At 43.6% G+C, this 12,149-nt stretch overlaps 1 protein-coding gene across 1 annotated transcript in view; it reads left to right on the top strand.

Moving 5' to 3' along the window:
* SHROOM3 (shroom family member 3) overlaps positions 1 to 12,149 on the top strand; it is a 310,763-nt gene that overhangs the window by 272,971 nt on the left and 25,643 nt on the right. Inside the window, 3 exon segments of the mRNA XM_054688359.1 lie at positions 1,475 to 4,388; positions 4,391 to 4,693; positions 10,633 to 10,706. Coding sequence (XP_054544334.1) covers positions 1,475 to 4,388; positions 4,391 to 4,693; positions 10,633 to 10,706 — 3,291 coding nt within the window.

The raw sequence follows: 12,149 nt of genomic DNA on the forward strand, positions 1-12,149 counted from the left end.
TGAGCTATGTCTAGTGCATTTTGTAACACAACCTCTTCATTAGAGGGAACTGAAGAAGGGTGAGCAGGGGTGATGAATGGACGGTAACATGGGCCATGCTATTGTGCACTGGGACTGAGTTCCCTAATCTGGTTGGTGAAGGAGTACTTCCTTCCCTTTCTCCCTTGGATTTATACCTAATCCTCCAACAGCAGGGTCTTCTAATCAGTAAGTAGACTTTCTCTGATAGAGGAAAATTATCTTTTTGAGGTGAATTGCTGAAAAGGTAGTCTTCTGTTCCTTGAATTCTAGCACTAGTTTTGACTCAGTATGTGGCCCTTCCAGTCTCTTGCTATTATATACATTAGAGATAGACCAGCCATAAAGCATTTTACATACCCAGTCTATAAGACACCATACCTACTTATATGAGATATAGATATATACTATCTACATGTATTTTAATAGTGTTTAAATACCTGTTTGTTAAAAATGGGAATCTTAGGTAAGAAGTCTTAGTGATTTATCCTTTTTCAGAAAATAGTGAATCACAAATGTTTGAAATAGAGACACTGCTATTTGATTTTTAAATCACTTACTCATTTTTTCATGTCCTCCCTCCCCCACTATGCTGGGTGAAGTATATTTTGAGTTTATAATTAAAAATAATAAGTAAGTTTGTTTTGAGGCAACTTTCTGGAGTGCCCATGCAAGTAGTAAGTCATTCCCTCTCCTCCAGGCAAAGTTCTGAAAACCAGCGGAGGAGCTTATCAATGAGAAGGTCAGACTTTCTTAAGTGTGCAAGGAGACTGCTTCAGAAGTCACCCATAGGTGAAGGATTCCTATGAGTCAAATTTTTAATAAAGCTTCCCTCCCTCTTTCATTGGCTGTTTCTGACTGTTTCTCTCTCTCTTTTTCTCCCCCTCTCTCTCATTCTGCTTTTGTTTAGCTTTTTCACCACAAACAAATTGTCTCTGGTAGAGATTCTAGGAAGATTGCCAGAGTGTAGCCTTCAATTCCATAAAAAGGAAAGATACTAACTAAAAACATATACATGTGCACACAAAGTCTCCCTCACCCTTTTACATGCCTAGTCTCTTACTAAGCTTTTCCCCTTCTTCCCACAAATAGCCCTAAGAGACACAAAATTTGTCTCGGTCACTCTTCCTCCTCTTCCTCTCCTTTCCTCCCCCACTCTCTCATTACTAGCACGTAGCAAATCACACCAGTGTGCTGCCTGTGCCAGGCCACATGGCTTCCCCTGGGCTCCCCATCCCTCCCCTTACAAGCCTGGTGATTTATTGGAGGCACACAGGTTACTGTGTTGGGCAATTATTCCTAGTGACGACACACAGGGAGGCTGAGCAAATCCCAAATATGGCCCTTTCACCCACCCTTCCAAAAACCAAGCATCTTGCACAAGAGTTCATTTATAAGCTGGGTCCTGTGCCTGGATGGTCACCAGTGCTAACTGCTTCGTCTCCGTTTCTTCCAGCTCCTCTACAAGTGACCTCTCCAACTATGACCATGCTTATCTGAGGCGGAGCCCTGACCAGTGTAGTTCCCAGGGGAGCATGGAGAGCCTGGAGCCCAGTGGGGGATACCCACCCTGCCATCTGCTTTCCCCTGCCAAGTCTACCAGCAGCATCGACCAGCTCAGCCACCTCCATAACAAGAGAGACTCAGCTTACAGCTCCTTCTCCACCAGCTCTAGCATTGTAGAGTATCCACCCCCTGGCATCTCCAGCCGGGAGCATTCAGGCTCCATGGACGCCCCTTCTGCTCGAGGTAGCCTCCTAGAAGGGATGAGGCAGGCAGACATTCGCTATGTCAAGACAGTCTATGACCCCCGGAGGGGAGTCTCAGCAGAATATGAAGTGAACTCTTCAGCCCTGCTTCTCCAAGGTAGGGAGGCGCAGGCATCAGCAGATGGCGAAGGCTATGACAAATGGCATAATTTTCCCCGGGGTAAGGGAGCACCACCCCCACCCTGCAACCAGCAGTGCCCCAGTTCCTTGGAAACAGCCACTGACAACCTGCCTCCTAAAGTGGGCGCACCCCTGCCCCCAGCTCGGAGTGACAGTTATGCAGCCTTTCGGCACCGAGAACGACCAAGCTCTTGGTCTAGCCTTGATCAGAAACGGTACTGCCGGCCTCAGGTAAACTCTTCAGGCTCCCTGAAATCTTCCTTCGTGGAGGAACAGCTACATACAGTACTCGAGAAGAGTCCAGAGAATAGCCCTCCAGTGAAGCCCAAACATAATTATACCCAGAAGGCCCAACCTGGCCAACCTCTGCTGCCAACTGGAATCTACCCAGTACCTTCTCTGGAGCCACACTTTGCCCAGGTACCCCAGTCCTCCGTGAATAGTAATGGTACACTCTATCCTGCTCTGGCCAAGGAGAGTGGATATACAGCCCCTCAGGGAGCTTTCGACAAGATGGCTAGCCTGGATGAGAATGGGAACCAAAATGGATCTAGCAGATCTGGGTTTGCCTTCTACCAGCCATTAGAACATGACCCAGTGTCTCCAGTAGAGAGAAAACTTGAAACTTCAGCCAAGTGTGCCCCCTACAAAGTTAATTTCCCTTCAGTGTCCGAAAGTGAAGAAGATACCACCTTGAAGAGACATCTCATACCCCTCCAAGGCAGCAGCCTGCATCCCACTGAAAGAAAGAGCACCCACAGCAACAAACCATATTCTAATCACCACGGCCTCAGTTCTCCTCAGGCACAGGCTTGGCAAGAGGGTGAAGAGAAGAGACCTTCCAGACCCTCAGAACCTTGGGAGGGTGATTTCCAGGAAGACCACAATGCCAACCTCCGGCAGAGGCTGGAGAGAGAAGACTTAGGCCAGAGCCAGTCAAGCAACTTTGGCAGGACCAAGTCCACCTTCTTCTCTCTCCAGAACATTCCTGAGAGCCTAAGAAGGCAGAGCTGCCTGGGGCCAGGAGAGGGAGCCCAGGAGAGCTACACGGAGGGCCCGCCCACCTGTGCAGTCAGTTTGAAGGGAGAGGAAGCTGGAAGGAAAGTTGTGCCTAATCACAGGAGTCATCTGGACAGGCTGGTTTCCTACCCAAGGCCTGAGGGGAGAGCCAGTGCCTTGGCCTCTTTCCAGAGTTCAGATACAAGATTTGAAGAGCCACATTCCCCACCCCACCAGCAGACATCTAGTCTGGGCCGAAGGAGACTCAGCTCAGGCGGGACCTCGGTTCTACAGGGCTTTCAATACGGGAAGCCCCACTGCTCTGTGCTGGAGAAGGTGTCCAAGATTGAACAGCGAGAACAAGGGAGCCAGAGACCCCCAAATGTGGGCAGCTCCAACTTCGGTCATCACTACAGGCCCAACAGGACACTCCCAACTTCTACTTCTGGAAATGACTTTGAGGAGACAAAAGCCAATATCCATTTTTCCGAATCCACTGAAACTGTAGGCAGTGGGGAGCAGCACTTCAAAAATGGTGAGCCAAATTTGGAAGAGGTTTCCTGGCAGCCATGTGGTCAGCTGAAGAGAGAAGTGGAGGGAGGCCGAGGCCCCACTCTCCAAGGCAGTGAGCCCCAGAGGCAGGTCGCTCGCCTGCTCCGCAGCCAGAGCACCTTTCAGCTCTTCAGCCAGGGGGAGAGGGAGGCCCTGTGGCAGGACGACAGGCTCTGCATGCCCGAGTCACCAGTGCAGGAAGCTCCCTTCAGCCGCGCCTACCGGAACAGCATTAAGGACGCGCAGTCCCGCGTCCTGGGGGCCACCTCCTTTCGACGCCGGGACCTGGAACCTGGAGTATCCTCGGCTTCCAAGCCCTGGCGGCCACGGCCCGCCTCAGCCCATGTGGGGCTGCGGAGCCTGGAGGCACCGGCCTCTGCCTCCCCGCACACGCCCCGCGAGCGCCACAGTGTGACTCCAGCCGAGGCGGACCCCGGAGGCCGGCCAGTGCTTTCCACTGCCCGGAAGGGGCCGCGCCGGCGTCTGACCCCAGAGCAGAAGAAACGCTCCTACTCGGAGCCGGAGAAGATGAATGAGGTGGGCGTCTCCGAGGAGGCCGAGCTGGCCCCTGTAGGCTCGCAGAGGAAGGGGCTGCGTTTCCTGGAGAATACAGTGGCCGACCGGCGACGCATCTTCGAACACGAAGGCAAGGCCTCCTCTACACTCAGCCTGTCTGGGCCAGAGCTGAAGCAGTTCCAGCAGAGTGCCCTGGCCGACTACATTCAGCGCAAGACCGGCAAGCGGCCTTCTGCCTCAGGCTGTAGCCTCCAGGAGCTGGGGCCCCTGCGTGAGCGCGCCCAGAGCACCTACTTCCAGCCTGGCCCTATGGTGACGGAGGGCCCTGGCCTCGCCCCTGCCTCCAGCCTCTGCTCACTGAGGGAGCCCAGCCTGCAGACCCGCAGGGAGGCTCCCCTAGTGGTGGCCGCAATGGGGAATGGGGGGATCTCCTGCAGACCCCCCGAGATCGCAGCAGCTCTTTTGCTGGTGGTCGTCTAGGGGAATGGCGACGAGGGGACCAAGCCCCGAGGGAGCTGCACAGTAGAGCTAACTATGGTGGACCAAAAGGCACCCAGAGGGTGGACAGGACCCCTGTGGAGCCTTCCTCATGGGGGGCTGCAGATGGGAAGTCCATGAAGTCCATGTCTGCAGAGGACCTGTTGGAGCGCTCAGACGTCTTGGCTGCCCCTGTCCATGTCAGGTCACGGTCATCTCCTATTGTGGACAAGAAACGCCAGGTAAGTGTAGCAGGTGGGTCCTAGTACTATCCTATTGGGGTCTGGAAGCTTTAGTGGGGCATGCCTAACCTCAGGCCATCAGTTTTCCTTTTACATGTAAAACAGTAGCATTTGTTTTTATGAGTATTTTCTTTCTTTCTCAGTGCCCCTGTCAGATGTCCTTACAGATACGTCTATATCCATTATCTACATATCTCCCTATCTGTAGGTAGATAGATAGTTGTATGGGTAGAAACATTTACATTGGTATACATGCATATGTCTACATGTGTATGTGCATTTTTTGTTGTTTTGCTTTTTTAATTCATGGAGTAAAAACTATGGGTCAATTATATTATAAAGATTCAGTTTTGTACCTGTATGTTTCTGTTTGGACTTTTGCATTTACAAAATAGACAAAATTACTACCTTAGATCATAGTTGATTATTGAGTTCCAGGTCCTCAGCTAAGTATGCTTTACATTTATTATCTCATTAATCCTCACAATAATCCTGTGCAGTATATTTTCTACCTCAAACCCATGGCTTTATGACTCCCATCTGAGCCACTTCTGTGCACTATCTAGATGAGATAGTAGGATCAGCCGTTCAAATTCTCATATGAAAGAATTTTCTGATAGTCTCCAAACTGTAAATTGTGAAGTGCTTTCCCCTAGAAATTTCAGGTAGAGCTAGAAATAGAACCTGAGCACTGACTCTCAGGAGTCTATTAATCCTTAGCCCTAATTCCCTGACTAATTCTTAGCCCATCCTCAAGCTTCACTTCCACTGCAGATAAGTAGCCTGGTTCATGCTGCCCTTCCCACATTTGCAGATACTAGGAATTCACATAGATGTTAGCACGGGGAGAGCACCCTCCGGTGCGTGCCCCTTCTCAAATTAACTAATGCTTGTGAGAAGTGAATATGCTGTTAAAGGGAAATTCTTTTGCTTCTAACTTCAGATCTGAGAAAGTTTCTCTTGAAGGAGATGTGATTTGAACCAGGCTGTAAAGCATGGCAGGATGTTGACAAAGGGTTGGGGTTATATGTGTGGGTGGTATTGGAGGAAACAGCTTCAGACAAAGAAAGATTCAGCTGTTGCTGCCTGAGAAGTTTGTATGCTCCTGAAACACACACACAGAGCTTTCGGAGAGACAATATTTCACCATCGTGGGTATTTTCTGTTCAGAAATATTTCCTACCCAATGTAAGCCCACAAGAAAATCTATAGAGGCAATCTTCCATGAGCATTCGATAGACATTTTCCTATTTTCAGAATGAAGAACAGAGCTAATTACTACTCCTTATCCTACCACTAAAACACTTTTAAGATCTGTGTATGTACGTACAATTACAGGTGTTTGATGGGATTCGGTAACTTACTGAATAGCAAAGTAAACATTTATTTCTCTCCTTATGTTTAGTGAAAATAGAAATGCTTAGGTGAAAACAAGCCATCTTCTGTTGTTTATTCCCCACTAAATGTCATTATTCTCCCTGGGAATTGGTTGGATGGCTATCAATGTTATTTTGTCTTCCCCCATAAAACATTTCTCAATCCTGATAAACTGGGAAATAGAGCTAACAAATTAGTGGAATAGAGAAAAGAGCCTTCCACATCCCAATTAAATATATTATTTGAAAAACTTTTTAGAAGGACGACAATTTATAGACCATTATTTAGGCACTCTTGTCAATAAAATGGTACCATATTTGATATTAATTAATTTGGGGAATATGAAACTAAAGGGAGACAATACTTCAAAATGAAATACTTTATGTGCTGCTTTGCTCATAAAAACTTTGAAAGTGAGTTATCATCTTCCCCGCTCCCCCCCCCCCCCGTTGGAATTGTGCCACGACCGTGTTCTTGAGCTTTAAGCCTTGTCTGCCCTGAGACCTGGTCCATGGAAAGGTCTGTCTGCTCTGTGCATCTAATGCCTACATCCTTCAACTACTTTATTTAGCTCTAATTAAAAACAAAGTCTCCATATAATTACTGTGATTATTATTTCAACATATTTGTGGTTTTCACTTGAATATAAGGAACTTACACCATTAGTGATAAGCTCTAGTGAAAGCACTGAATAAGAATTTTTCTCATCTTTGCTCTAGAGGAAGGACTCAGAAATTAAATGACCATTTAGAGATCTTCTGCCTGAGGTAAACCAAAATATAGAGTCAGTTTTTATGGTGCTGGCTCAGTCCGTGGCATCCGAAATAAATGCTACTTGTTCCTGCCAGCCAGATGCTAATAGAGCAGGATTTTACAACCATTTAACAAGGCTCAGCTCCTTTACAAAAGTCCAATAGTGAAGGCTGTTTCTGCCCCCAAAACCAAGTCAACATGGAAATCAGTTCCTTGGTTTATAAAAATTGATCTTTCTTGGGACTAAATAGTCATGGCAAAACGCTTCGTCTACCTGGGGCCTGAGACTACTCATTCTCAGCAGACCTGGGCTTGTTGTTAGCAGACAGGCTTGCTATCCTCTGAAACACATAGCTTCCCACTACTTTGTCTTCATTTGAAGGCAAATAAAGTTGCAGAACAATTGGGTATTAGTGATGGAGCTGAAGGGCACATCAAATTCTCGCCTGTTTTCTGCTCTCAATGAGACCTTGGAAAACAAACTTTAAGTAGGTGGGCCTTACAGAGCTGCAGAAAATACCCAGATGTTTCTGTCCTGTCTTGGAGACAGAAATTTACACCTATTCAATACATAGATCTAGAATACCGCAGAGGTTATAAAGAGAAATCCTTGAAGTAAGAATCCTAGTTGGGAATTTTTCCCCCCAAATACTGTGTTAGAGGTTTCTCTGGTGCTCACTGTATTTTCAGAGACCTTGTTTTCTAAGTTATAACACATTCACCAAATGACAGTATGACAGGTTATTTAGTTGCTGAGGAAATTGTTCAATGCATGAAATCCCACAGTGTTGGAGATATAGGCTTGATTGTTGGATGCAGCTTGTAAATCGTTTTAGCAAGGAGGGGGGGTGCATAAATAACAGAATCAACTTTCCACAAAATGTATAGTTACAAATACATAATAATAATCAAATATGTACTGTGTGCCAGTCATTGTGCAGCTGTATAAATGTAAAATTAATCCTTAAAACTGTCCAAAGAGGTAGATACTATTTCTATCTCTGTAGCAGAGGAGGAATCTGAGACACAGAAAGGACAAGAAATTTGCCAGGGTAGTGGGAGCAAGGTTTTGACCCCTTACTGTCTTGAGTACTCAGATCCCTCTTTGAATTAAGAAAGACTAGGGTAGTGGGAGGGAGGCAAGAGTTAAACATCTTATGTATGAAAATTTCATCCAGTGAATTGACTTCATCTTAACATTTATTGATTATTGTTATTTATATTTAAGTATTTTTATACATTTACTATTCCAAAGTAAATAACTAGTTGTCTTCATATTTCAGTGGTCACAGAGATATCAGGACAGCTGAGAACCCAAAGCTAGAGTAAGGGTTGGGATTCAGTAACTTAAGGTTTATAGTTTTAAGTGTGCCTAATGAAAAATAAAAACTGATATGTTATGAAGTCAGTCATCAAGTCAGAGATCATTAACAAAAAAACAAATAGACACTTGCGTGTCTATTGGTATCACTGTAAACCTGGTATTTCTCCCAGCTACTCCTTTTTCCAAAATTGCCATAAATACTTCACACTTTGTACCATTTTATAGAAAATAAGTTCATCTTTGACAGTGAATATATGTTCAAATCAAAGCAAGTAAATACAACGAAAAATTACCTTCCTTGGGCTTTTACTAGGTCGAAAAGGCATTTTCCATGTGTCTAAATGGTATTTCAATTGACAGGAGATTTAGAGCATTTTCTCACTAGTCTCTTACTGGGTCTAATTTCCTTATTTTACACACACATAATTATCAACTTAAGCTTATAGTGGAATCCAAAGAAAATAATAGACTGAGAAAATATAAACATTACTGGGTTGGGAGTTTAAGGGGGACCTAAAAACTTTCCAATTAATTATTGGCAAAAATGAATGTGTCAACAGAAAGGACAAAATGAGGAAAGACTTTAAAATGACTGTAAGGTTTCCCAGAGAGAAGTCCATTCTCTTTGAGCAAATCAGGGACACAGGAGATTCCTTTTTCTCAAAACAATGAAGTCTGATTGCATCCAGTCCAACCACCACTTACCTGTTAAAATTCCAAAGAAAGATCTTGGGCTTTGAAGCAATTATGGTTTGAACCCTAGCTCCTCCCACTTATTTAACTGTGGGTAAGATACTTCTCTGAGCTGTAATCACTTTCCCTCTCTGCACTGTTGTAGAGATTAAATTACAGAAGAAATGTGAGATGCCTACAGCAACTCCAGGCACATAATTTGAGGATTGCAGGTTACTTCTCAGTGTCTGGCACATAATAAACACCCAAAAAGGGATAGCTGCAATTACTAATAATCATGTTTTTGTTTCTTCTTGGGCTCTACTGCCACCTTTGGCTCTTTGCATTACCTCCACTGCTGACTGGGGTAGGTAGAGTATGGGGAAGAAAAGAGAAAGGAAGGGTCCTCCCTGGTGGTGCAAGGGGTTAAGACGCAACCTATGAAGCTGTCCGCAGCCACTGCAGCATGAGTTCAATCCCCGGCCAAGGAGCAACCGACATGGTGCAGCAGACCTCTCCTGACTCGCCCACTGCTCCCCTCAGCAGTGTATTTCAGTCAATCTGCCTGTTCTGTTTCCCACTCTGTCTCTAGTGAATCCTCTCACCCCCTGCACCTCTGGCCTGTACCCAAGTTCTTGTATTCATAAATAAATAAATATTAAACAAAAAAAAGAAAGAGAGAAAGGAATGGAAAGCAGTAAGTGGTGGAATACGTTGCTGAAATTAAGTATAGGGTTTTTTTATAGCTACATGTATTTCCTGTTTTCGTATCTCCTATTGTCATAAGTAATTGAGATTCAACTGTATTATTGTCACTAATCATCATTGTCTTTTATTAGGGATCTGCTCACATGGCCCAAATTTCACATTATCAAAAATTGAACTAAGACTCTTTCAGGACAGGCACACACGCACGTACGTGCACACACACACCCTTATTTAAAAAAAATAATGATTACCCTGAGGAGTCCGAGTTGTTAATATCACATGTGAGGGAAATGTTTTTCCCAGAGGGACTATATTTCAACCTGATTACAAGTCAAATTCATATCTTCTTTCATTATAACTCAGAACATTTGAAATTTTGCTATATTCAGTAGTCTCTGCTTTTCCCACCATCTCCCATAGTCCCTTGTTGCTGTTTTAGAAGCTTGGTCTTTTGAATTAATTTTCACTTTATTTTAAGTATAGTATTGTTTTGAACCATGGAGATAATTGTTATGAGACTTACTGCCTAGAAGATGTCCTGTGAGAAGAGACACCAGTGAGACTAACTACCTCTGCCACTAGTGACCTAGTAACCTCTTTGGGACTTTCTCATCGATGCAGAGGGGTTAACAGTACTTCCTGAGACTTTGAGAATGAAACAAGATCATATGTAAGAGTACCATGTGGTACCTGACAATAAAGTATAGACCTCCAATACATATTTGTTATCCTCCCTACCCCTTGGTAAATTTATTATTTTTTTTTAAAGGTTTCTAGGAAGTTTCCTTACTCATTTTTTTAAAAGGATTTATTTATTTATTTATACAAGCACTGGGTACAGTCAGAAGCGCGGGAGGGTGAGAGAATTCACCAGAGCCAGAGCGGGGAGCAGAGCAGGCAGAAGGACCGAAGTACACTGCCGAGGGGAGCAGCGGGCGGCAGGAGAGGTCTCCGGGGAGCAGCCGGGGATCAAACCGGCGCTGCAGAGGCTCTGGGCAGCTTCACAACCTAGCGCTCAACCACTGAGCCACTGGGGAGGCCCCTCCTTGGTAAATTTAAATGCCTATTTGTTGGTATTAATGTTCTGCCTTTCTTATGTTTCAAGGATGTGCTTTTAGGGGAAGACAATGGCTTTGGTTTTCTGAAGGATCCATGTTGTTTGGCTGACCCCGGATCTAGGTATGTGTATTTACGATGCCACTCCCTTTAGGAATGCTGTGGGACTTAGTTGCTTTTGTTCCTTCTACAAGAAATTGAAATGTGCTGTTGTGATATTTCACATTATTATGTGCTGCTTTTTCAATTTGTCTAGGCTGTCGAGAACTTTTATTTTTCATTTACTGATGACTTTAAGAACAATACTTACTCAAGATAGGTTTTGAATGTGAGCTGTTTTAGCATCAGCTAATGTCCATATTATTCACAGGTGTGTCCTGTGACTCTTACACGTGGGGCCCCTCTTGTGTGGCTGCTCTCTACCAGTTCTGTGCACAGGGAATCGGGTCTGGTGACTGAAGCACTAGAGGAAGAATAGCCTTTCATGAACAACCTCACAAAGCAAGCAAACCACAGAAAGCACCCAAGCAAAAAATAAAGCTCCAGTCTCATAATTTTTTTGGCACTTAGGGAGAGAAAGTCATTTTTTTAGAGATTGCCATCAAAATAATTTCTCTTAAATAGAAAAATGTAATAGATCATTTTATAGAATTTCAATTTTTGAATTATTTGCATGGACCTTAATTTGGTCTCACTTGTTTATTTTTGCTTTTGTTCCTTTGCTTTTGGTGTCATATCCAGAAAATAATTACTTACCACTTGTTTTCTTCTAGAAATTTTATGGTTTCAGGCCTTACATTCAAGTCTTTTAATCCATTTTGAGTAGATTTGGGAGCATTGTGTAAGATAGTCAAATTTCATTCTTTTACATATGGCTATTCATTTTTCCCAATACCGTTTATTGAAGAACTATTTCCCATTGTTTATTCTTGTGTCCTTTGCCCTAAATTAATTGACATAATAGATGCTTAGGTTTATTCTGGGCTTTCTGTTCTGTTCTGAGTGTTTTTATGCCAATATACTTGTTTTGATTACTATAGCTTTGTAATGTAGTTTGAAGCCAGGAATTACGATGCCTGCAATTTTATCCTTTCTCAAGATAACTTTGACCATTCATAGTCTTTAGTGGTTTCATACAAATTTTAGAATTGTGTTGTAGTTCTGTGAAAGATTCCATTGGAATTTTTATAGGGGTTGCATTGATTCTGTAAATTCTTTGGGTATGGACATTTTAAAAATAATAATCCAGTGCTTGATGGAAAGACATTATATGTCATTATATGTGTTATCTTCCAATTTCTTTCATCAGAGTCTTATCATTTTTACCACCTTGGTTAAACTTATTCCTCAGTATTTTATTCTTTTTGATACAATTGTAAAAGGATTTTTTTTTAATTTCTTTTTTTTGCACATTTGTTCCTAGGGTATAGAAATGCAATGATTTTTGTATATTGATTTTGTATCCTACAACTTCATTGAATTCATTTATTCCATAGGTTTTGGTGGAGTCTTTAGGATTTTCTATATATGCTATCATATTTACCTTTCATGTATTTTCAAACCAGT

The sequence above is a fragment of the Talpa occidentalis genome, unplaced genomic scaffold (genome assembly GCF_014898055.3).
Source record: "Talpa occidentalis isolate TD23 unplaced genomic scaffold, MPIMG_talOcc4v2.1 talOcc4.6, whole genome shotgun sequence".
Taxonomy (NCBI): Eukaryota; Metazoa; Chordata; class Mammalia; order Eulipotyphla; family Talpidae; genus Talpa; species Talpa occidentalis.